General features: G+C 38.1%; 1 protein-coding gene across 1 annotated transcript; it reads right to left on the bottom strand.

The window, feature by feature from the left end:
• Window positions 1-490: 490 nt before the first annotated feature.
• LOC103706979 (mediator of RNA polymerase II transcription subunit 15a) lies at window positions 491-25,930 on the bottom strand. The gene is made up of 11 exons (XM_008791281.3): window positions 25,593-25,930; window positions 24,472-24,580; window positions 22,981-23,104; window positions 19,071-20,453; window positions 11,452-11,522; window positions 10,128-10,202; window positions 8,547-9,971; window positions 6,581-6,925; window positions 1,371-1,562; window positions 1,205-1,293; window positions 491-1,094 (listed from the first exon to the last, which is right to left on the bottom strand). Exons 1-11 carry the CDS (start codon window positions 25,706-25,708, stop codon window positions 893-895), a joined length of 4,131 nt encoding a protein of 1,376 aa, XP_008789503.2. The 5' UTR covers window positions 25,709-25,930; the 3' UTR covers window positions 491-892.
• Between the last annotated feature and the right edge of the window lie 1,982 nt (window positions 25,931-27,912).

The following is a 27,912-nucleotide window of genomic DNA, read 5'->3' as shown; positions in this document are numbered from 1 at the left end:
ATTATCAGGAGACGACCTTATTGCTCCTTAGCCTCAGTGATGTGTTTTGTGGTGGCAGGAGCCTAGGAGCAAACCCTGGAAAAGTTCAGCATGAGTATTTCTTAGAATGAAACCAACTCCCACCATCAGTTCCAGCTAAACAGCAAACTTCACTCCATGTAAAATAGGCAAATGGAAGCAGGACTTCCCTCGATAACTCTTCAAATGTATCCTAGTGATTTCAAGGAATCTATCTGCAATTTGCTAGTTAGTTACTCCAAGTCTCACTTGAAAGGGCAAACCCCAGAGAAAATTAAAGAGCTGAGGGAGAAGAGCATGAACATTGCAAAGTTTAATGTTTAATTTGCTGCAGGCATTTCAGTTCAAAAATTCATTCTCAAAATAACTGTAAATGTTCTCTCATGTGAACGAACTGACAGCAACAGGGTGCGTCATATGAAGGAAATCAGTTGGGAATGAAAGGCGAAAATGGAAATATCATGCACAGACAAACATTAACAGGCCCATTTTGCATCGATACAGAAAATTGAAACAAAAGTTCTTCCACTGTGAACATCATATGCAACAGGCTCACAAGTTCATATTCCACGCAACCGCTCAAGGTTGCATACATAGAGCCTTTATATCCAATGGTGGAGATGTTATAATTACAAACCATTGCATAGATATCTGATGCTTCATACCGTTGGCATAACATTTATATCAACAATGTAGATACCAACTGTGCTTTTAGTTTGGACCCTAAATTAGGGTCCAGGGATCTGCAGCTTCAACTCCAGAACAGCATATATTGTGGAATGATTAATTACAAGACACCGAGCTAGTAATTTAATAGCCTACAAAAGGAACCTTGGAAAAAAAAAGAAAAATCTGTGCATCAGTTGAGGCCTGGTCAAGCAACACAGTTTTCCCAAGCACCGTATCTCGAGCTGAAGCTCCCTCCTCCAGTCTGCTGGGCATATTCTGCAATGACTTTGCGTGCACAAGCATCCCACCTCCTCGCCATTTCTCCTAGCGACATGGGCTGTGATAGGCCACGGAGAGATATGCTGAATCTTGACTTTGCCTTGACAGACAGATCATCAGACTCTCCACTGCAAGTCCAAATGTAATAGAGCTACATGTCAGTTTAAACTTTAACCTTCTTTTAAATGAAACTGATTGCCTCGACCAATAAGCACATAATGTAATTTTTACATCCCACCTTGATTCATCTGGAAGATTGTCTAAGAGAACAGGGGAACACTTTGGATAGTTTGCAGGGACAAGCAACCTCAGAGGCAAAATTGGGCTCTGCATAAAGCAAAATAATTTATGCTAAATAATATATGTTAGAAGCACATATGTAACTCTATCCCCGCCAAGCTTACCATATGTGATGAAGCGAATTGTGACTTGAAAGTTGGACTGAGAGCCACTGCAGTGAAAGAACATTTGATGACTGTTCCTTCTCCATCTGATGCAGCAGCAACTGAATCAGCATCCTCTTCACTTATGTTGACTATTGTAACAATTAGCTGCTGATTTATCTCCCTAATCTCTTCCAGTAGAGCATGGTTTACCTGCAGTCAGATGTATCAATTCAATAATGTTGAGATGTTGATGATGTTGATGCTCTGAACAGCTCCCAGGGGCGGCTATATTAAAGCATTATCTACAAGATGCGCAAACTGGTAATTATGCATAATTCCATCCAGAAAATGGCATGTACTGATCAATGACATTATCAAAAACATCTGGAATTCCCCTTTCGCTCCTAAAATTTTCAACCATTCAAAATCTTTCTGATTCATTTTCTCTTGTTATTTATAAAACAGAGAGACATCACACCTCCAATCAACATTGACAACACAAAACACAATACACAAATTGACCCTTAAATGCCCAATACCTATGACTGCTAGTGGAGTCAATTGAACGAGCAAATTCGGTGCATAATGACAGGTTCAGCCTTTAGGAACAATTCAATTAGAGGCAAAAATCCAGAACTTGGAAAAAGTAGCAAACATACGAAAAGTTAAAAAAAGAATGGATAACTAAAATGCAGATATAGAAAAATAATGTGAAGGCCAGCCCGAGGCCCGGTCCCCTTGACCGGCCCAAATGGGCTTAGCCTGTTGCTAGCCCCGCACATGCCTCACACGTGGCAGGTAGAAGACTCTTATCGGGAGTCTTCCTTCTTTCTTCCTTGAAGACTCTAGCTCCCATTGAGTCCACGGCTTTCCGTCAATATGCCCGTCGAAAATCGGGGCCGTGGCACTCACCGGAGTAGGCAAGAGCCCTGCTCCCCCTTATTCATCCTACCCAGTGATATAACCCCCTGCCAGCCGAGAAATTGGCCGAAAATCGACCAAGAAACCTCCTTTTTAATCTCCCCTGCTCCACCGCTGTTTTGGCTGTTTTCTTTTCCTTTTTCTGGCCGCTGTCGCAACTATTTCTGGTTGATGAACCCCCTGCCAAGCTCCTTTGGTCCTCTTTGTGATTCCCACGGAGGAAATCGTGGCTGCCGGCGAGCAGCCTAGCATCAAATCAATGCCAAGTCCCTATCCCCTATTTCATTATCAAATAGACCCCTTTCTCTTCTGTTGGGCCGGCCACATGCCATCGCTGGCCGCTCTCCACTACCTGCCACCACCACCTACTGCCACCATGCCTGACCACCACCACCCCTTCCTTTTTCCTCTTCCTCTTCTTCTTCTTCCCTTGTTTAGTGAAAGAAAAAAAAGTAGAAAAAAGAAGAGAGAAGAAAGAGAAGACCCTCCCTTTCTTTCTCTCTTTTCTTTTTCTGTCTTCTCTATCTTTTCTTTCTCCCTCTTTCTCTCTCTAGCAGATCTATGGACCCCAATGAAGGGTTCCATCTCCTATCTTATGGACCCGAGTTGACCCTCGTAAAGAGGCCCTGAACTGCCCTAATGCCAAGGCAGCCTATCGACCAATCACCCCAACTTTGTTAAGTATCCCTGAAACCTACCATTAATGAACTCTATTGAACGATCTTGGCCTTGAGCGAGTCCATGCTTCACAATTCATTGATCGAGTTGTTTAGACCTCACCCACCCAGAGTTGTTGAACGTTGTCATCCGCCCAATATTTTCTATTTCTTGTATTTTAATTCCATCAAGTCATTGAATGAAAATTAATTTCACTTTTAATATTGTAAATAGGTTTTAGCATGTTCACCTATTGAATTGAAGGTCTAAGGAGGAAAAGATAAGTAACTTAGCACTTCTTATTAGTTTCCAAATTTTCGCATATTTTTCATGCTCATGCTTTATAAAAAAATACGAAAATAATATTAAACATTAATGATATCATATTTTCCTAAATTAAGGATCGAGCATATGACATTATGAAAATCATGATTTGGTATGAAAAATTGGTTCCATGAATATTCTGATGCTAATGACTTTTCTATGAATTAAAGAATTATGGACTTTAAATTATGAAAAATTGTATTTTTTTATGAAAAGAATAATTTCATGATTGTTTTAAGGTTTAACTATGGACTACGAACTCTTTAGAGCCCTTTAGCGATTTATTTATGTATGATTCAAGAAAATATGATTTAAGTATGATTTAAGAAAAATTATTCTAAGAACTATGACAAAGGCTCTTAGATAGCCATATATAGTCCCTGAAAGTTGGGTAGATCGATATTCGAAGCTAGTTCCATACAACCCTGCTAGCGAGTAATAGTAGTTGGTATGCAACCCCACCAGCGGATAATAGTAGTTGGCATATGACCCCACCAGCAAGTAATAGTAGTTAGCATACGACTCTGCCAACGGATAATAGTAGCTGGTATGTTGTCAATCACGGCCCTATCACAAGTATAATAGTGACCTTAGCATTTAGTTTGAGAGAAGCAACTTGATCTGACATGGTTAAAAGGTAAATAATTTATGATTTTATTTATGCTATATACTTGGAACCATGTTTATGAAATATCTGATGATTTATGCATGCATGATTGACTTTATGACTTGCTTTATCATATGGTAGTATGAAATATATTCTATCTTGCAATAGTTGTTATTTTCTCTATAAGATGTATCAATTCATGCAAAAACTTATACTTGATCTGTAAAGTAGTGTAAGATTTACTTACTGAGTTGTGTAGCTCATCTCTTTTTATTTTCTCTTTCTTGACGAATAGGGCACTAAAAAAGAAAGGTCCAGGTTTGGAGTTCGCGCTAGCAGGCTTGGCAATTTTGTAGAAAAATTTTAGTATTTTTAATAAACTACGAATTTATAGTTGGACATTTTTAATTTTGAGATTGTGGGGTTTGATATTTCAATTTGGATTTAGTCGCTCTGAACCAGCTCTCGTTTATTTGTTTAATGGACAATAGATTTTGATCATTTTGTTATATTTTATTTGAGATGGATTTTTTATACAGATTATGATTGTTGGCTTCATGTTACCGTGGACCGTACCATTCGATAGCATGGTCGTGTTATGTCTCGGATTTGGGACGTAGCAATAACACTTAATTTTGGTATATTTATTCATGACAAAACAAGCATGGGAAAGACACGAACAGTAAGCATTTTCAAAAATACCACCATCACCAATAGCATATAGCATCTTCAATAAGCAATCCGTTAAGTGTTCCTAAACCAAGCTCCAAATAAACAACGTTAAATATAATACCATTGACCACACAACAAGATCAGATAGTCAAAATCATACAGCCATCTCAAATTACCAAATCTCTCAGAGCATGGAAAAATAATACGATAATTTACAATAACTAAATTATCTACGTTTTCTTGGATGGTATAAATGATGGCATAGCCATATGGAGTTGTTGGGCTACATACATACCTACACACATGCATGTGGGACGCGCATGCACACACACATAATTATGAGTGCAATTATAATACATGGGGGTGTAAAGGGAGTAGTGTACACCTGCTACAAATTCCCATGGCCCAGGTAGCAACATGAAAATCTAAATTGTTTCATGTAATCTATAAGATCTAAAATATTTTCGACCACTTGATGCATTGGCGGGTTGTAAGCAATTCAGTGCTAATAGATCACATCAATGGCTCCGATAATAGGTGTTAGGCCCCCATCATCCAACAAGGACTAACCAGATCTGATCTAAAATCTGGTTGACTGGATTCTAGACCGCCTCTCATATGTCTATATATACATATATACCTCTTGCTTATGCATCAAGGCCTTCCAATATATGGACTACTAATGAACAACTTGCTTCATGGGTTGACAGCCTCAAAAACATACGCTTTTTTGTGCATTAGTATTTTAAGCAAGGTCCGCCGTACCGGATCCGGTAGGCATACCGGTCGCCAACCGGACCGGTATGGTTTTGGTTTGTACCGGAATCGGGCGGTACAAACTGGCCAGCTCTTTCCCGCCGGAGCCAGGGAAGAAGAAGAGAACGAGAGATAGCACGGGAAAGAGAGGGAGGGAGGAGACCTATGGCCGCCATCGGAGAGCCGCGGAGGGGCCTTCGCCGCGCCCCCGCAGGTTCCCCCGCCCCTCCGCGGCTCTCCGATGGCGGTTACAGGTCTCCTCCCTCCCTCTCTTCCCCGCGCTCTCTCTCCTCTTCGTCTTCTTCGTCTCCGGTACAGAAACCGGCCCGTACCGGTTTCCACGGCTCCAGCATACGAGTAGCTGGCCGGACCGGTTCGTACCGGCCCGTACGGGCCGATTCAGCATACCATGATTTTAAGTCTTTTAAAACATACCCAATGGTTTAGATTCCTATTTTCCAACCACAAACATTGAATTTTACCATCAGCAAAAAAGTTATCTTTGTATACCCAATGTGTATCATAAGTTAAATATTTGACAAAAGATTTGATGGTTCAAAAATTAATGAAGAGTCATCCAAATTAAAAATAATATATTTTAGCGGTATCTCACTCGTGCAAGCAAAAAATGAAGGTACTAGTTATGCTAATATTCTAGAATACATAACAAGGCAAATAAATTGACAATCCAAAATACAAATCATGATCTGACTTTAAAACATGTATATTTGGAATTAACCAGGTTTTGATGCTTAGATCATAACAAAACATCTTTCGTGCTATTAAAATTGTCTTTTTTGCACCCATACGATGCAAAGGTTAGAAACCTGCAAGATATATACATTATTATTAGGTATTATTAATGGAATAGATTATGATCAACAATATGGATCTCTGGTTTAGATAGCCCATCATTGTTTTTCTAAGTTAAACCTTTTACCAAATATTTAAAATTTAATGTGTAATCAAATTAATATTACACATATACAGATTACTATTGTATGATTTCGGTTTGACTTAGATTGTTAAATTGAAGGGTGGTTAAACTTCATCATGCTTGAGAAGCAGTATTCCAAAAGTAGATGTTTCCACACTTTCAAACTACAAAGTATATAAATTTTGTATATAAGCACACTTCTTCATGGTATGAAGCTGATAGAAAAGCTTATTGCGAGACTTTAAAATTACAAAGTATCATCAAACCCACATTACAGGAACTGTATACACCAACAACTCAATAAAACAAACTGAATAACTGTCGTACTCAAGAAATAATCTGGATGATATGTACCTCAATTTTCTGCCTCTTGACACGAGATGTTGCAGTTGACTCCAACTCAGATGTATCAAGACCATAAGTTTGCTTGACGCTATCATTTACACTGCCAGCTGATGACATATTATTCAAGGGCATGGCACTTGTGTTATGTTTTATTTTCTTTGCTGCAGCATTTCCATCCTGTGACATGAAGTTTCTAGCTTGCAGACGGCACTTGGTCATGGCAACTAAATCTTCACCAACAGCAGCCCTAGAACCATTGCCAGGTGCTGAACCAGCTATTCTGTCAATCATGCTAACAACAGATCCAATATCACTAATGGCAGAGCTCAGAGCCTTCGGAGATGATGACTTTACCTGAAAGAGTTCCACGAGTGTTATGGTATTTCCGAGTCTTGAATTCTAGAAAATACATTCCACGAGCGTTAGGGTATTTTTCAGTCTTGAACTCTAGACAATACACTCCACGAGTGTTAGGGTATTTCCGAGTCTTGAACTCTAGAATATACACTGCATCATGCATACTCACAACCAAATATTTAAATGAAGAGATGTTAAATTATCTTTAATAAGATCAGATGTAACCAAATCTCGGGATCAGGAGAATGCAAACAAAAAAAAAAAAAAATCTATGACATGTTCATTTATCCAGCATGATCAAAGCAAGACTGGATTGATTCAATAGTGATGAATGCATTTTTCTCTCATATTTGCACCCAAAACAATAATCTGACTAAACTTGTATAAATGGATCAATTTCTGTAATGTTCTTTGGGTTACTGTATAACCTATCAATTGCCAATATTTGGTTTGATTACATTCATTTTCTTTAAGTAGAACTTTTAACACTAAAAAAATATTTAAATGTCAATACCATTGTGTTGTAGTCCTACAAGAAACAAATGCAGCAAGTTACAGCGCAAATTTCCAAAAATTTAAATGATCAGAATCTAAAAATTATTTTTTTAACTTCATATAACTCAATAATAACATCAAAAAAGAGTTGAACTGATAGATGTATATTGATGATACATCAATTTAGTAAAGTAGCTAAGAAGTCCAAACTCTACCTTAATTTCAATGACTTGCAAGAACGTAAGCAGAAATTTTATGATGAACTTGTATTTTTAAAAATTATATGATATCATATTATTGTCTTTCTTTAGTACAGCATATAAGATCATGGATTTGAATATTAGCGGAAAGGGACAGTACCACTGGTACCATAAGGTTCCAACCAGAAAATGGGATTGGGATGCCCCATGGGTCATGTAGGATGGAGCCAGAGAAGGAGGTTGCAGGATACTAAAACAAGCAGAAGTAGGGCCAGGGTGGCAGTGGCACCAGAAAAGGCGGCTACAGGACACCAGAATAGGAAAAAACAGGGGTGGGCCAGAGTTGAGGATGGAGCCAGGGGACTGGGGAGCAGAGTCGGCTAAAGGAGGGGGGAGTTCGCATTCCTCCCCTCCTTCCTTGTTGCTTCACGTACATGGAATTAGCACTGAACAAGGTTTTGTGCACCATATAAGTGAGATAGGTGCTTTATTGGGCCCAAATAACCGTTTTACCCCTGTGGTCCACTTTAAATCAGACGCACTGCATCCAGAATGTTGGAATGCAGGACGGTACATGGGGCATACCATTCCTTGCTGCGATTTTTCATATCCTTGTATAAGATGAACTTGTGCATTTCTGCACGGTTCAATTTTTCAATTGAATATACACCTATAGAAGATGTAAAGAATAAAGGTCAGATAAACAAGAATTTTTGAACAAAGCAAGACCCAAGTTTTATATTGTGCAAAAAATGTAGTAGCTCAATAACAACTACATAAGAAATTTGTGCTAATCTAAGCAATGCAGTATGTGATCTAACAGTTGACCCCTTCCAGAGGAAGCAGACGTGATGATACTTGATTAGTACAGATTTCTACATAAGATAACTTGGAAAGAAAAAACAGTAAATAGGATGACTAACCACTTTAATTAAGCGCTCTAGAGGCCATTCTGATGCACTTTTTTTGTCAGGAGCTATACTTGGTACATTAGCCTGATTTCCATCTGGACTGGTACTTTCTGCTGGAATGGATGAGGATGATATGCCAGGTGTGCCAACAGCAAGTGCTTGAGGTGGTGCAAGAGCTGATTGCTGATGTCCAACATGTCCAGCATTAGCAAGCGATGAGATCCCAGAAAGCTGTTTCTCAGAATCTGCTGGTAGAGGAGATGGGGCCAAGGGAGTGGAAGGAGATGGAACAAAGGGTGAGCTAGCTGATTGCAGAGGGGTTCCAGCTTTTACTTGAGAAGGTAACAGACTGTGCTGATCAGCTTGAGGAGAAGAATGGTGGGAAATTTGAGGAGATAAGACTTGAAGATTTTGCGGCGAAGAAATTGGAAAAGAAGCACCAGAAGCACTTGGCTTCAGTTGTTGATGATAATATCCATGGCGCTGGCCAGCAGAATAATGTTGTTGATAAAGACCAGGTTTGATGCCTAACCCTGGTCTTACCTTTGACTCGTTGGCTTCATTTGTCTGGTGAAGCTGTGAAATTTGGTGTGCCAGCATCGGTGCTGGTTGTTGTTTTTGTTGTTTGTGCAACTGTTGCTGAAGCGATGACTGCGACTGCATTAATTGCTGCTTTTGCTGTTGCTGAAGCAGTTGTTGCTGCATATGGCGCTGTTGAAATTGCTGCTTCATTTGCTGAGTTTGCATCAATTGCTGTTGTTGTTCCTGCTGCTGTTGCTTCAAATGCTGCTGCTGTAGTGTGTTAGAACTTGGTTGCATAAGGCTAGCATTAGGTTGTAATGTATTCATAGAGCTGTTTGACAGAGCCTTGGCATTGGTCTGTTGAGGTGCATTAATGGTACTTGGCCCAGATCCCCCACCACCTTGTGGCATTGAGCCTGTAGCACCCTGCTGCAATGAATTAAATGAACTGCCTTGAGCTGAATCCGAATTAGAACCAGGCTGTAATGCATTTGCGATATTCTGCTGGGTTGTTGGAACACCAGAGTGGGTTGGCAAAGGCATGGATACATGTTGCATGCCAGTCACAGCGGCTGGCTGCATTGAAGTTGCTGAACCTTGTAAATTCATGTGTTGCACCTGATTTGGGTGATTGTCATGCTGCTGCAGTTGAGAAACTTGGGATGAGTAAGCAAGTCCACCAGGATGCTGGAATTGTTGCTGGCCCTGTGGTTGTGATGGTACAATTTTCTTTTTATTGGAAGCTAGAAAACTAACAATCTGTTTCTCATACAGAGGAAGTTTTTCCTTCAAACCAGGTTGAATATTATTCTTTGAGATCTGTAGAATCATTAAAGTCCGCTCTAACATTATCTTAAAGCTTTTCATTTTTTCATACTGTTCTGACTGCTTTGCAGGCGGTATGTGAGCATCATGCTGCGGACAATACAAATACCAAGATAGATACATTATACATATGTTATCCACATCAGAAAGGTAGCAGAAGCTTGTTTTTAATAAAAGAACTTCTTCAATTAATGTTTTAAAGAAAATCTAAATTCCGTGCAACAAATTCACAAGAGATATTAGAACCTGCTGCAACTTCAAAGCAATCTTTTGGTAAAGCTCATTGAGGTCTGCAAAGTACATCTCCCTCATGGATTTTATCTGTCATCAATGAATATAATGAAAATATTAATGATAAAGCTTCACAGGAATATATACATGTAGCTTATATTCTAATTATAGAAGCTATAGAGCTGATGTACCCAATGGTTTATGTCACCAGCACATAAAGTTCATTGCCAAAAGAACATATGATAAGATCTACCAATGTTTATTGACATTGAGAAATAAGACTTCAATTCGTGTTGTCACTTCTCAGTAGATACACTTAAAAGAATGGTGAATTGGGTCTAAAAATTTTTGATGCCACTATTTGTCATCAGATAACGTAATCTGAACTAACAGAAAATATTATAGACGCTGGACAGAGTTATAACCTCTCATGAATTATTTTTCAACCTCAGGGCTTATAAATTTTCCTCCTAGCTTTTCCCCAAACAATTAGGTTTACTTCTTAATTTTGTCATTCTCTTCCTAAATTTTTCTTGGAGGTTTTTTGACTCAAAATCGTCAACAAAACTACATATCAGAAAACATACATCCCATGCATGGCCATCCATCAACTTTCTTTTGAGTCATCTTGTAAATTATACAAGAGTAAGGAGGAAAGTAGAATGTTCTGCTTGCTTTTCTAGGAAGTGCTACTGATGTTATGAGCTGCCAAAAGAATCTTGATCTTTAAGTAATTATACTCCTGGTTTAACATAAAAGTTAACTGACATTTCATGAAAAAAACAAATTTAAGCGATAAGAACATGCCAAGCTGGGCTGTATTAATTAAAGGACTATAAAAAAGGTAGTTGTTCAACAGGGCCAAGTTCATGAGTTTCATATAACATACAGCACAGAGCAGAGTAGTCAGAATCTTAAAACTTTATTTCCAAAGATAAGGGCCAATATGAAAAGTTAGGGGATATTTGTTTTTTTTTTTTTTACTTATTACAATTAGATATGGAGATATCAGATGCTTCCAAATTATTTTAAACAGATATAAATGGTTATTCAAAATCAGTATAGATGTATCAAGCAATCAAACATGAAACATTAGCCTCTCTTTTTAGCCTCTATATGGGTTGACAATATATGTTAGCATTTAGAAAATCATTAGTGAATTCAAACCGTGGATGGCTTGGTGCTGATTTAGCCCCCAATTTCAACCCCTTGACTCACCACAATGGTATTAATCAAGCTTTCAACTTCAGAATTTGTGTGAAAAAAGAAAATTACATCAAAAAATTACAGAGAAGGAACAGAATATAATGCATGAAGACTCAAATTGTTTTGATGTTACCTTTTGATAGATCTCCTCCTGCAAATCAGCCACACCGGCATGTCCTGTTTGAGCTGTTGAATCCACTGATGCTGGAAAAAAAAGGGATTCCTATATCATGAAGGATAAAAATATACACGGGAATTCAGCCTATAACTCGATCATTTGGTAAGAATATTTTCAATTTTCAAGTAGTGGGATTGAAATCAGCTTAGACAAAGGAACAGATTATTTACATGAACCAAAATTCCTAAGGCTTTTCAAATTAGCTTTTATGATGTAGAAGGAACAAAGAAGGAATCAAGGAACTATGACACATTGCTATGCAATTATTTACAAATGAAGAACGCTTGCCCTTCAAACTTTGTGAAATCCTTAAAGCAAGCCTGTCAGCTTATCAGATCATGATACGCTAGCCTTCTCAAATCATTACACATTATCGCGCGCAATTTGTTCAGCATGGCATAAGCGATGTCAGAGATTCTTTAAAATGGTGAATTATTTTTAGAGAATGTATCTCATCCATGGATCAAGGCATGATAGAAGAACAAGCACATAAAGAAAATGAGACAACAAAATGCACAATCTTGTATAATTGAATAGAATTTGCAGGCATGTGCCAGGAAATATACTTTGCAGTGCAATTAATAACCAATTCAAAATAGAAAAGGCAAAACACCTGTTATTCTTGATCCCTGGGGCGCCAGTTATGTTGGCTATGGATTATAGGCAGTATTATAAATTGTAGACGAGTAAGAAATAAGAAACAAATCATCAATAAGGCCCCAGATGTTAAGACCTTTGCAACATGCATGGAGAATAGCTAACCATATAGCATGGTCGTTGGCACAAACAAACTAAAAACCCAAGATAGAAAGACAGTAATGATCTGAACCAAGGTAGGCCGAACTGAACTGAACCATCCGGTTCGGCCTATACCAAACCAATCTGGTAGGAAACCGGGTCGGTTCGCCTATTGGATTCGTTCTGGCTCCGAATCAGCCGGAACCGGTTCCGAAACCGGCCGAAAAAGGCCTAAACCAGCCTGGATCCTGCCTAAACCGCTCGGAACCGGCTGCTTCCCTTCGAACTCGATGCAATCTGTCTGATTCGCACCGAGTCGACCTGGTTCGAAACCAAGCCCCCTCCCTCTTTCTTTGTTTCGTGACAAAAGGATGTTGGAAAGGCTCGAGAACGCCTTCCGAACATCCTTTGTGTTTCTAAATCAGAGAGCTTTCTCCCTTCTTCTCACAGCGAAAATCATACCGATTTAACACGATTGAAGGAATATCTAAACCTAAATAAAGTGTGCTTCCTCTTCCCTATCTCATTACTACTATTTTGGGGGGGATTTGAAAAAATAGCTCGAAATTTGCAAAATAAAGAAAGATCATGCAACATTTTTGATTTGGGCTTGATTTTATTAAATATTGTAGATCTATGGATAATCTACACAATGACATAAAAAATTTTAATTTTCAGATTATATATAATTTTAAAAAATTAGAAATATATTTTTTGATTAAAAATAAAAAATATATTAAAAATAATACTTTTAAAAAAATGTAAAATTAGAAGCGTATTTAGGGGCATGCAAGCTACTCTCCGACAAAATTTGGTATTCATTTATTTAAGTTTTGATGCGATCATGCGCACAGTGACTTAAGCTTAAATTTTAAAAAAAAATGAAAAATAAGTAGCCTTTGATACATGCCCACGGGCCTAAAAAATTATATATAGCATCCATTATTAGGTTCTACATAGATTTGAGCTGAAATTAATTTTTCAAAATATTAATATTTAAAAATTATTTTTAAATTTAAAATTAAGTAAAAATATATCCGGGTCGAGAAAAATTTGGATTGAAACCAACTCCAAAATTTTGAAAGACTGGATCTCTAAGCTGGTTGATCCCCTGTGGCGTGTCATGATTATTATTTCTAATACCAAAAAAATGTAAAAAATTAGTAGTATGTATTACATAATTCAAAAGTAATTTCTGAAGTAGAAAACATACTTTTTTGAATTTATGATATTTAAACATGTTCTTAAATTTAAAAATTATTAAAAATATATAAATAAATAAAAAATATAAAAAATTAATATTATGTATTAGATAAATCAGATGTATTTTTTATGTAAAAAAATATCTTTATCATAATGAAATTTTGATATTTTTAAATAATTGATAAACTGACGTATTTGATAAACCTGCAGAAATAGAGCCATCAAGGAAAAAGAAGCCAGAGCGTGATATTAGTTAAGATCATGGACAAATGCTCTCGGATTGGCACAATTGGAAGTACAACTGATGCAACACAGAGTTCAAGAGAGGAGAGGTAACCAGGTTGGAGCAGCACTTAGCTAGTAGTTACTACGACGTATCTATGTGCCAAAAATATCCACAGAAAGTTCAGCAGCTAATAAAAAATACTTCGCTGATTTCAAAGCAGCGACGGAGAGGGTTTCCGAAAAGAAGGCGGAGGTAGACCGTCGAGCAGTAGAGCCACCTTCCTATCACTCCAGAGAGTCAGAGAAGGCGTCCGCTCCAGATGACAAGGCACATATCCAGGCTGCCATGTAGGCAAGCCTAGATGATCAGTGGTAGCAAGATGAGGTGGCAAGGCATAGAGCTCAATTTGGGCTCTCATATTACGAATCGGACTTCAGTTCTACGAGCAGCAGGGTAGATCCAGAGTTCAGGAGGACCTTCTTAGTCAGAAAGGCTGTCAGCAAAGGCAATGGCCGTATTGCATCTATGTTAAGAGTTTTTGATAGCAAAAAAGAGCCATTCAGAGATATTCCACCAGGAACAGCAATTCATGATTTAGATCCATATGCCTTCTCCAGCAGAGATTTGAAGCAGTAGAGGGTTGACACAATGCTGAAGAAGGATAAAAAGAAGGATATATAGTGAGCTATTGGATTCCGATTCCACTTCAGCCACATTCCAGTGAATATGACAGACAATACGTACTATAGGTCTACTATTTCTGCCATACAGGCTATTGGTCCTGATGTAGATCCTCCAGGCCCGAAGGACATCTATAGTGAGTTTCTTGACAATAATGAGCTAGAGAAATAGATTGCCTCATACAAGAGCAAGTGACCTATATATGGATTGACAGCGGTGTGTGTTGGTTGGACCGGTCCTAACAGGCGAAGCATTATCAACTTCTTGACATTTTGTGATACGAAGATTTTCTTTTCCAAGTCGGTTGATACTTCTGATCAGGTGCATGACGCCATGTACATCCACAAATTGATGGAAGAGGTGATTGATCAGGTAGGAGAGAAGAATGTCGTGTAGATTACCACTGATAATGAGCCACAATATAAGATCGGGGAGATCTTGATGGAGCGGCGACCCCATATTTTTTGGACCCCATGTGCTGCACATTGTATCGACCTCATATTGATGGACATTACAAAGATTCGTAGGGTACAGCAGACAGTGGAGACAACCCAAACCATCACCGGATATATTTATAACCATACATAGATCCTTTCACTGATGAAGAGGTATGCAGAGGAAGAGATCTTAAGACCAAAAGTCACACGGTTTGCTACCAGCTACGTTGCATTTGATAGCCTTCTTGAGAAAAGACAGCCATATGTCAGATGTTTATCAGTCTCGAGTGGTAAAAAAGGAGATATGTGAGGGCCGGCACTGAAGGAAGCATTGTCGAGGACTTGGTGCGAGGTAGACATTCTAATAGCGGGCCACTACAATAGTGAAGGCTATCAGACCATTGAATGAAGTGCTTCGGATCGTGGACAACGAGAGGTACCCCCAGATGGGCTTCTTGTATTACATGATGGAGATGGCAAAGATTCAGATCATTGAGGCAGATTCGACGTATGCCCAGGAGTATATCGACATTATTGAGCAATGGTGGGACTACCAGATGAGTAGAAATTTACATCTGATAAGTAAACAAAAATATTGAAAATTAGACTATTCTTGTACTTGTACATTTTACTGGGACAATAACGAACTCTATCTGCAGCATACTATTCGAACCATCTATGTCAGTACATCGTAGCTAGAATCGATATGGATAATGAACTTCTTGCCGCTCTACGTAATGTGATTTACAATATGGAGCCTGATCCAAAAGTTGCGGCCCTATGTCTACAAGAGGTAGATTAACTTAAGTGACGTGCAAATTAACTGGTATCTTCAATTATTAACATATTACAACACTATTCCTTTTTTTTGGTACAAACACGACACGATTCTTTTTTACAGACCAAAATATTTAGAGAGAACACCAGTAGCTTTGAAGTCTCGGCAGCTGTCGTAAGTAAGAAAAATATGAATCCAGGTATATTACACATTAGAAGGACATTTATCTGGTGTTAATGGTTACTAATATGGTACTATCTTATATATAATTTCTTCAATATTTTTGCGGCCGAATAGTGGATTCATTTTGTTTTGTCCGCAAAAAATTTTAAGCGGCTTGCTATTCGGATCCTCTCCCAGACAGTCTCCTCGAGTGGCTGTGAGCGCAACTGATCCACCTTTGCCCTTATCCATAGCAAGTAGAGGAACCGTTTGACACCAAAGCGCCTCAACGACCTTGTATATATTCACTACAATTCGAGGTTGAGGTTGAAGTGCATTTAAGAGAAAGTGGAGCTGAAGTACACAGATTTGATCCATAGTGCTTTTGTTAATGATGAGGATAATCCTATAATCGGATGCCTTGTTGGCCAGCGGCAAAAGCCAGAGCTTGATGAGCGAGAATTGCCTCCACGATCGGCCAATTTCGTAGCCAACAAGGCTAGGATCGATGCAGAACAATGGATAGAGAGCAGTATTCCACGCATCCTTCCAGCTTATAAGTCACAGCCACAGAAGAGCCGATCACCACGGCTCCTTGTCCGAGACATCCTCTCAGAGATATGATCGAGAGATGCTTAGACGAGACCACTATACTACCCGGTCAAGAGGGCGGCATACATCCTCCCAACCAAGGTCCGCTGTACCGACCATATCGACATATCGGTGGGCACCGGTACCGAAACGGTACCGGTACCGTACCAAACCAAACTAGCATTGTACCGGTTCGGCAGGTTCGGGCCAAAAGCCAAAAAATTGAGGTCGGTACAGACGGTACGGATTGTGAATAGTCGGAACCAAAAAATACAGATGTACCGTACTGGTTCCGTCCGGTACCGGTACGTACCGATTCGTATCGATTAGTATGGCAGACTATGCTCCTAATATAGCCAGACGATGGGCATGAAGAGTAAGCAGGCAACAAGTAGCATGAAGGATAAAAAGGCAGTTATCCGGTACACAAAAAAAAGAAAACAAAAGGCACCTGCAGCCCCAATGAAGAGTGTCGAGGAAGAGTCAATTCACTTAGATTCAGAAACCAGAGGCAGCAGTTCTGGTGGTCATGGATCTGCTATCCAGAAAGGAAGTGGAGGACATGAGACCGCCGTTTATGAGAAAGACGCAAGGTGGTCTTCAATTCATTTGTGAGTCCCAATTTATGCATGCTGCACAGGATAGGAACCACGATGCACGATCTGGTGGAACCCACGAAGATCCGATTGCATATAGGAGACGAGCTCCTCGAGATCATTCAGACGGATACGATGCAGTTGCAGATGATCTCGCACATGGAGTAAGATCGATAAATGTATCAGGTTCCGAGTCGTCTACTGGATCTTATTACCCGCAGCCAAAGACAGCCTATAATTTATAAGGATATAGATATAGATACGGTGTGTCTGAGGCATCTTCTAGTAGCTACTACTAGAAGCCTATGCAGCCCGAAGCATCTTATGGGTCGGATTTTGCTGCCGGCTTATTCAGATGGGCCCCTTCACAGTCGTTTTGTCAACCAATTTAACAGCCAGAGGGCATCTTTCAGAGCCAGAGCTTCAGCGAGAGATCCGAGAGTACTTATAACCCGGAGTGCATTCCTTATGGGATGAACATACAAGACTACAACGTCGCTTGGTTAGAGGGATGGGTTGATATGCCTCCTGACTATGCTAATGATCTGGATATCTACGAGAGGCATTGCCACTCGACGAAATTTTAGATATTGGTATGTATATTGTACTCTAAATATATGTAATTGATTGTATTATTTTATATTTTTTATCTCACTATTTGATTTGAGGATATTTCATATTGTTTCTTATAGCATGCAACATCTCACTAATCATTTTATGTTTTGTATCATTTTAAAACAATAAGATGTATCATTTAGGTTAAACTGGGATCATAGAAACATAAAAAAAATAAAAAATATTAAAAAAATCAAAAAACATAAAATTAGCCTTAAAATCATTAAAAAAGTTCAAAAAGATTGCTTGTCAATTAAATCAACTTGAAAAATTCAAAAAAAAAATGGTGTGCCAGTACAGAACTAGCACGCCCAAGTGTACCGTGTGTCGGTACGATACTGAACCGGTACCGTACTGACCCATTCATCGACTGGTATGGGTCTCGATACCGGTTCAGCGGATCTTGATCTGAACACAGTTGTGTTGAGGATCAAACCAAGCAGTCAAGCACCAAAAAATAACAAGGTTGAAGAGGCTAAAAGTCAAACAGTGGACCCAGGACAAGAGACAAAACAGATGAAATAGGTAAAAAATACCAGCTAGTCAAAAAAGGCAAGGAAGGCAAGTTACCAGCTCAATAGAGATTTAGGAAAATTAGCGAGTCCTTAGATGGAAGAAGAGGTTCCAAAAGCAAGAGAATAAATATCTTACAATCCCCAAATAATGGAGACCAGCTGCTGAAAACCCAGCAGAGCATGCATGTAAAAGTCATTAGCAGATTAAAATGTTACAATGGGAAATCACAGGCCAAGAAATGAGAAGCTCATAAATATTAAGGAGAGGCAAGGAAAAGCAAAAAAAGGCTATCCATCAAACCTAATTAGAGAGCTCAGAAAGCAAAATATCAGGTGCTGATGTAGCTGGCACTGCTCGCCAACCTTAACCAGACATGATCACCATTCAGTATTCACCAGTCTTTGACAAAAGGGTCTGATTCATTAAAACTAGTATCTAATAATTATTCAAATAACACAGAAAGAGTCCCCTCAGTAGACAATTCAAGTCACAATAAGATTCATATTTCGTAGCCCACCTCACCCACTTTTGGGCAAATGTAGAATTCTCTAAGATGGGCATCACATCAACATAATAATCTCAAACATGCAATATAATCCACTTCAAGATGCTTCCACCATGCTTTATTGTAAAGTTCCTATTACTGATAGCATATTGACCAATTTATTTTTAGTGCAATCAACTTCTTGAAGTTAAATCCTCTCTCTCTTTTCCTCTATATAAGTGAATGTATCATTTTATTTCTTCTTTCACATAGTTATATAATTTTTCCATAGGCTCTCTAGCTTTCTAAATTTTTGAGAATTGAGATTGCTGTTTCACCACTCCTGCTTCGTGTTAGGTAACAAGAACATTGGGAATGTGATGAAACATCAAGTTAGTGGGTGAGATACACAATGGGGTAGCAGATCACCTTACAAATAACATAAAACAACCAAAAGGGATGTGAAGAAAAGGTTAGATTTGGATAACAAAATATCCATTGGTTGCATGCAAGAGATTAAGGAAAATTTATAAATTTCATGACTTACTACTAGAGGAGACCTCTGGAAGCACTCTTTGTGCCTGGACAAATTGCTTCTGCTTCTCGATTGCATTCTGAGACTGAAGTAAGCCACCTGAAGCTTGAAGCCTTTGCTGCATCGGTCTTTCTAAGGAATTTGGTTGTTGTTGCATTGCCAATTGTTGTTGCAACTGTGCAGGCTGAGATTGAAACTGAGAAATGATTTGCTGTTGTGTTGATTGATGTTGGGATTGTTGACCTTGTGGTTGCAGCAACGCCAAGGACGTCTGCTGGTTTTCCTGCTGTGGCTGTGTAACTGTCTTTGGTTGTGGCAAAATATGCATCGAGCGCTGATGTACCTGCATGTTTGAAACATTAGGAAGGGATCCAAGTAGCTGCTGCTGCTGTTGTTGTTGCTGTTGTTGCTGCACCCCTGATATGTTGCTTTCGTGGCCTAACTGCTGCTGCTGATGTAAAGAAATACTTTGCTGATTTAACATCTGCTGAGGCTGTTGCATGCCCAAAAGGCTATTCTGCTGAACTGGCAGTCTCTGATGCTGCTGCTGCTGCTGCTGTTGCATGTCTGGGACACTATTTTGTTGTCCAAGCAGCTGAGATTGTTGCATATTTGAAATATTTGTTTGCTTCCCCATTAACTGCTGCTGCTGTTGCTGCAATGATAAATTTGACTGCTGAGGAACTGGAGTTGGCTGTTGCTGAAGTGAAGGTGTTTGTTGATGCCTAGAAGGCGGTGCTTGTTGTCTGGAAACTAACTGTGGATGTTGCTGAAGCAAAGGTGGTACTGATTGCTGCACTGGATTCAGTTGATTCTGTTGAAGGCCAGGTGGTGCAGCAGACTGCATTGTCGTAGGCTGTGTCTGCCGAGTACTAGACTGGCCTGACTGAAGACCTGATGACATTTGCATCACAGATTGTTGAGAAGATTGCAGCTGTGTTGGCTGCAGCAGAGATTGCTGTTGCAGATGCGGTTGCATGAGTGAAGAATGCTGCAACTTCTGTTTTCGTAACTGTTGTTGAAGCTGATGCTGGTAATTAAGCTGATTCTGCGATTGCTGCTGCTGTTGGGAATTTATTTGTTGCTGTTGTTGCCTTCCCTGCATTTGCCTTTGTGCATTGGCATAAATATCTGGTGTTGCACCTTGCCCTACAGAACTATTTGCAGAGTTCTGTGATATGCCAGGCATGTTCTGCAGGTTGGACGTCTGACAAACACTGGATATGTTGGACTGACTGAGACCTGTGATAGATGATAGTGTAGATGGCAGGTTGGCAGAACTTTGTACAGCAGCTGATGTGTTGTTTTGAAAGTTTTGGGGTAGAAGTTGTTGCCTTGCTGTAGGCAGATTAACCATGGGAGTCATTAACGATTGTCCTTCGTTACCGAGAGGCACTTGTTCCAAGGATACCAGGGTGGTTGTTAGTTGACAGAATTTCGGAAAGTGGCATAGCAATAAAAGCTTACCATAAGAGCAATCATCCTACCTTAGCAAACCTTAATTACCAAGCTTTATGCCATCCATAAGGGGTTGGCTTTAGTACAGAAGTATCATTTAGCAAAGTCCAAAGAATTTCACAACTGGCTCTCTAACTAATTTCAACCTCATGGATCAATTCTATACCCTTACCTAGACCCTTTTTTTAGACTATCCGCCCCAATATTTAAAAAAAGGGCACTTGTATGACACTCGGACATGGGTCCATAAGCAGAAATTATTACATAATGAAAGGATCCGACATTTAGACATGCACCAACACCACTGAGCATATGTAATATAGGTCATACCTAGCTTCGGCATCTTTCAAGAAGAAAGCGACTTACCATAAAACTTAAAGAGGTCGACACATGATAATAGAGTTGCACAAATAGCTTAAAAGACATGGGAGCAAAACCATCCCTAAATCGACATGAGCATTGATCCTACTCTGGATTCCCCGAATTGAGGATGAATTGTCAATGCAAAGAAATGATAATTGGTTTGGACATGTTTTGGATTTTTATATTGACATGACAATATTCATTTTTTCATAAAAAGTGCATGGATTTTGCTAGAAAAAATGTACTCCCTTCAACATTTCGATGCTATTTTGCATAAAAATTAGCAGCATTAGTGTGTTTTTATGGAAAATGATTTTACATCAAAAAGGTTGTAAATTTTAGTATATGCTATCAGAAACTTTTCGTCCATTAGTTTCAACAACATATATTGTCAGGTGGCAGGTGAAATTTCACATGCCCAAGCCCATTACTTTTACAAAATTATTATTATTAAAATCAGATTTCATAAAAAGGGGAAAAATAATCTATCAGCAAATTAAATCTGTTTTTTAGTTAATTGCCTACTAGATCTAACTTGCAAAGTTTGTACGCATAGTTTATTGCTTAATACCCTTGTTACGCATAGTTTATTGCTCAATACCCTTGTTCCCTTTTGTCATTTGCTCACCTTCATTCATGTAAATCGTTCTTATTATTCTTAGAAGTAGTGATGTGGTTTCTTACGATAGTTGCCTTCAAAGTTGAGTTCCTTTCTCCATTATTGACAATTTGATCTAGGGCAATGCTAATTCATGTTAATTTTTATTCTAGACTTCTTTAGATGGTGTGCTGTGCATGCATATGACAAGCTAATTAGTTATTTGTCACGCATCTTTGGCATGGTATAGGATGCTAAAATGGTTTAAATTGGTCGGGGAAAAAAGATCAAGTTAAAGCATGTCTACTTTCAAGAAAGAAGCTTTTTATCAAATAAACCAAAGAAAAGGTTAGGGATCATAAGATATCAAAGCATATCAAAATTGCAAATTTTTAAGTATCTCGCAAAACTTTCAATATTAATACTTGTCCAGTGTAAGTACTGGATGGAACAAATATTGTACAGGCCACTAACCAACTTGAGCAAAATAAGTAATATGTAAACCTTTGTTTTTGGAAGTCTGTCGAATCCTTTGGTTGCAAGCTATTGACAAGCCAAGTCACTTATGCAGTTTTACAGCACATGCGAGACTGTATTTCTCTGTTCATCTAGTTTGTCATCAAGTCTAAAGGAACAGTGGAGCCTAGCTCCTAGCTTAGTGAACTTGAGCTATGTAAACAACTAGATAGTCCTTTATACCAACAAAAGGGGTGGCAAAACTTGACCCAAAACAAAACTTTGCCCGACCTGCACCTGTTTACATCAGGTTTAGATCAGGGTTCTTAGTCTGGGTTAGGTACAGGGTAAATTTTTTGATCCAAACTTTAAATATGTCAGATGTGGGTCAAAGCTTTGACTATAGTCATGCCATGAGAATAAAGTTTTACTCGGATCAGGTTGAGTCTTGAGCTTGGTTTAAAGACTTTGAGAGTCACTTCTCTCTTTTTAATACTAGAATATTCACCTTAAACTTGATGCATCAAGAGTTGCAAGAATTGGGTCAAAAAAGTCAGAGTTTGGATAGTTTGGGTTTGGGCCATGTTCATCAGTTGGGTCATGGGGGTAATGTGTCATGGGTATATAGATTGAAGAATCTCAGTGCGATGTTGGACCAGATTAAAAATGGCTCCAGATTTCAGATAATATTGTACTACCTTGACCCACTTGAACTATTACATAACAGGTGCAGAACAAGAACTAAAAAGAACAAGAAAAACATACCAATAAAGAACACTGGAAATAAATTATACAATTATACAGAAAAAGACTAAATAAAACCATATCAAAGGTAGGAAAAATGTAAATGGTGCAACACCAAATGATATTTCACATATAGAACAAGCTCAGAGCACTTATCAGCTTCACGTCGATCATACATCAAAAATAACAAATTTAAAATAAACAATAATATGCTAAAATGAATGGAACAAGATCAGTGAGTTCCTTTTAGATCTTTTGTGATATCGCATTTATAAGAAGCGATGTATTTTTTCAAGGCAATACCTGGCTCTGTAGGATTTTGGTTTGGAACTGCGGGGTTCAGCATTGAAGGATTAATTGGAGGAGTATGCTGAGTCTTTGTCTCCATTGAAAGCATTCTCAGAGAAATTCTCCTCAGATAATCAGTCTGCAATATCAGAGTCAGAAAAATTACTTCCCGTGAAAGCTGACAATTCAAAATTTCAAATTAATGAGAATGAGAGGAATAAACAGGCACAAGCATTTTTTACCATGCAAATGAATATTTAGAAGTAAGGATACTGATTTGTCACCTACAGTTAGACTGGCCCTTATAAGCTATCCAAAGATACTTACCATGATACATCCACAGTTCCAATCAAGTGTTTAAAATTAACAGTCAAAGGGAAATCAAAAGCATGATTTGCATTGTGGAAGATTAGCAAACAGCAGACAGCTTCCAACATCAGGTGGATCAAGTACCCAAACTAAAGTCAAGGAAATATGTGTAAATTCAGCAAGAGCTACAAGACATTGGTATTTTTTCCTTTCTTTCTTGACAAGTTGAAGCAAACACTGACAAGTGATAAGGTAACAATTCTTCCTATAACTGCCAACTCAGCATGCTGAATCATGATAGCCAACATACTCATTAATTCACATAAAATCTAGCTTCCCCCACAGGTTTCTATTGAGATTTGACTAAGAGTGTAAGAACTGCACCTTATAGTTGTAGACCATGCATTTTTCATATTTCATTGATCAATTGAACCTTCGATCTCTTATCCACACCTCTCCCATGCCCGCAAAGGCGCGGGTGAAGCCATGGAACAAGAAAGACAAATTGACCATTTCTATGAACTTCATCCACTTTGAAATAACATAAAGTGACAGAAAAATAAAGAAAAATCATTTTTTACTAATGCAACCTATCATTAGTATCAATTAACACTAATTCTCAAACTCCAAATGGCCAAATTCCACAACTCCACAATCTCAGTGATTTTGACGTCTCATCTTGATCACAACTGTATACAAACAAGCATATTTATCTTTGTACGACACTATGTTATTAGTATTAATTCACACTATTCAATTCCAAATGACCAACAAATTCATTGTGAGTTCTTGCTGCTAAACCTATTCAATTCTACCAATCTCAACATTTTTGATATGATTGTTATCTTGACAAGATTTGTAAATAAACAAACATATCCTGACAGGCGTAATTTAATTAACTTCCTGATCAGGTAAACATCCATTGCGGTTGAGCACTTCAGAACTCCACATGTACATGATCACTAAAATCTGTTGATTATAAAATGATAACCAGTTCCAGCAGACTCTTTCGTCTCCCTTAGGCTCTGGTTATATGACGAACACAAAAGATATTTTCCAGAACGCATAATGGAGCATGGTTGCAGTCGTAACTTTAAATTTGTAGGAACGGTCACTAAGAAGAATGATGCTTAACTGCTTATAGAACAAATAATTCATCTTGCAACATAAATTTGAAATTCAGGTAAGCAAATGTACCTGGCTTGTAGCTGCAGTATATATCTTCTCTTCAAATCGTACAGCAATTTTTTGAAGTTCATTTAAGCTCCCAGGCACGATAGGCAAGCATCTCTTTAAAGTGTCCATTCTGCAAAAAATACCATAATGTCATTAATAATGGAGTAGAATTTCATGCAGAAACTATTAAGAGGACGCAAAGATTATAAATACGAAAACTTTATGCCTGCAGAGATATCATGGATGAGGATTCGTCCATATATATAAGGACGCTTACCCTTAGAATAAGCTCAAACGCACCTATTGCAGACTGGAATCATGAATTCCTTCAAATCTATCAAGTCGGAAAAAAAAAAGGCAAGTTTTGGATATCTTTCTTAACAAGCTCAGGCAAGTTGGCCCGGCACCCCTCCTCCCAGCAATGGGGATAAATCTCCTTCTTTTCAGCTTTTTCTTACAATCCCATCCCCTTCTTTTTTATATCTATAATGACAGCATTAAACCTCAGCCTCCATGGATTCTCTCCCACATAAAGAACGATGCAGTATCGTGCCCAATTCATAGTGCAAAATTCGACCATCTCCACTTATCAAGTTAAGGAAACTCAAGAAGCAATTATTGGGATCTAGAAGCTCTTTTGTTATTGCCATAATGACAGTTCTGCCCAGATGACACATCAAGATTGAAATCGATCTAACATGCTAATCCAATCTGACAAAGTCTTGATTAAATTCGCCCGAATCAACCAGTTTCATCTCCGTTTCGATATGTGCACCACAGATGCCAGCACCAGCCAGACCATCTTTCAGCGAAAATTTCCGAATGAATTCGTCTATTTCCGAAATTGATCACACCTAAATATGTTCTAAAACAAGAACCAATACCGACAAAATTTAAGAAAAAAAATGAAAAGCAAGAAACAAAGGAAGGAAGGAAACCATTCCATAGATTCAAAATTTCTTGCTGTAGCCAACGGATGATTCCAAACCCACAAAATTCGACCCTGGAAAGCATCACGGTATCAAGACTTAAGAAACCGCCGGCCCAATAATGATCTATCACTCAAGCATGTCTCCGATTCATCTGAAAACCTAAAACGAATCGAAAGAAAGACGCAAGAAAAAGTTCCGGTATCCACTCACATCTTATTGACGATCCTCTGCCGCGATTCGTGCTGCAGCTGGGTCCGCCAATCGACGGACGCGCTGTCGTCGGCGGAAGCCTCCCCCTGCGCGAGCCTCCAGCTGTTCGCCTCCATCTCAAAAGGGCAACAAGAAAACAAACCGCGGCGAGATCTCAGCAGCGAAGGAGAGAGGGGAGGAGAAAACCCGTCGGCGGCCAATACCAGCGGCACGACCAACCCGTTGAGAGAGAAGAAAACTGGGAAGATTCCTCCGACTGGAATGCAGACAGCCCTCCGCTAGTCCCAGGTTTCTAACAAAGAGGTCCCTGTTAACGCTGATGCTCGGAAAAAGTCCCGGGCACACGATGCTCGGAAAAATAACTTTCATATATTTGGTTGATAATATAAAAACTACTGTATACTTAGTTGAGTATTTATTTTGTCAAAAGAATTATAAAATATTTATTTATGATAAGTAAAAAAAAATCTATTTAAAAAGCTTAAGAAAATTTTTTTAAAAAAAATCTCTAATTTCGGCCCATGATTATTGGACTTCTTGTATCCTATATAGTTTTTCTTTTTTTATAAAATATAAAAAAATATTTTTATAAAAAACTATTTTTTATTTTCTTCAAAACTCTAACTAAATATTAGACATTATTTTATTTTCTCTACGAACCAAACAGACGAGCTTTCTAAGTTTGACCAGTGGTGAAAAGTAAATGGTTGAAAGAGAAATATAATAAATTAATTAATAGTTGAAAAAAAAATTCAAGAGCTAGCAAACTTTTAATAGTGGGAAGAATTTTTTTGAAGTTATTAATTGCTATCGAGTGGAGAAAGATAGTCCACTTAGGAATTGCTTCTATAAGGTTGCCATTGAGATAAAAGCGACGTTTGATTATTACTTTAAGGTTTCAAGTATTTCTGCTAATAGTATAAATAAATTAGAGCTCAAAAATAAAATAGTGACTAAGTTTTATTCAATCGGAAAATATGCGATGGAAGTTGATCATTGATTTTATCAAATTAGGTAATCAATGACCAAATATATTATAATCAATTATATTTTGATCATTAATGATCCGATCACTTATCCATGCAATTTAATTATGATATGTGGCCTTTTCCAAAGAAATTATTGCAGAGTGATATGCAGTTATTGCTAAAAATAATTATCTAAAATTATTTTTTTCTGAAAATAACTATCTAAATATAGTTAGTTGCTTAAGAAATCATAGTCTCTCTACAAACGTAGATGAGGCTATTAGATGAGGAAACACTCTTCAAACAACATTTAATTTGAGATATAATTTGAACTTTTATATCAGACCATGCTTATACGTTTTTTGCTGCTTGTATTTTTAACCACTTGCTGGTTATATTATTTCATGGCTATTTTTTCATCAATTATAATCTTTCAATTATCATGCTTTTGGCTATTTTTCTAATTTTTATATTTTGTATTTTTAGTCACTCAATTGATGAATCGGTCTTAAATGATTTAAAATCATGTTATGATCATGTTGGATTACACCCTCTACATATAGAAGAATGTATGAAAAGATAATATCAAATAATTTATGAACGGCTTGAATAGTCCAATCTAAGCTGGTGCCGTCAGTACACTTGCAATTGTGCAACAAATTTTATGTTCTCTTTACCAAAGTATTTCAAAGAACTGGCACATTTCTGATCATTGATCATTCAACCATTGAAAGGTCAATTGTTAGTTGTATATAGCTAATTGTTGATCAGAAAGAAGTTAAATGTTCGAACGACTATGTAATTATGACTATTCTAATGGACACAATAGGCTTAATGAGAGGTTGATAAGTTAGATCTTAGGGCTTTGTTAAAATAGAGGCTCTTTGATCTTCTTCTTGTTAAAATAGGAACGTAGCACAATACTTATGATATCTCGAGTTTAATTAATGTCAATAAAATAAAAAAATTTAAATGTTTTTATAAGACTTAATTACATATACGGTAGAAGGATAAACAACTCTCAATGAACAATGAAACATCTTAGTACCGTGTACTACTCATTAGTCTAAAATTGGGGATATTCTAAGAAATTACGGCTATATGGTACGTGCCTCAGAGAAGGTTTTTTTGGTTAAAACTTTCGGTTTATGTCAATGTGATTCTTCATAACTACTTAAGAGTAGGAAGGGATTGGAAGTATTCATTATGGGGTTGTGGGTGCATCATTGGCACAAAAGAAAGATTCGCCTTTTTTCATATGAATGCACCATGGGATTTCAATGCACTCTGAATGCAGTCATTCATCTACCTACATGAATATCAAAGTGGCCAATGGATGGTCTAATGATAGA

This window comes from Phoenix dactylifera, chromosome 18 (genome assembly GCF_009389715.1).
Source record: "Phoenix dactylifera cultivar Barhee BC4 chromosome 18, palm_55x_up_171113_PBpolish2nd_filt_p, whole genome shotgun sequence".
Taxonomy (NCBI): domain Eukaryota; kingdom Viridiplantae; phylum Streptophyta; class Magnoliopsida; order Arecales; family Arecaceae; genus Phoenix; species Phoenix dactylifera.
Note: the sequence above shows the minus strand (reverse complement) of the source record. Positions and strands in the feature narration are given on the sequence as shown.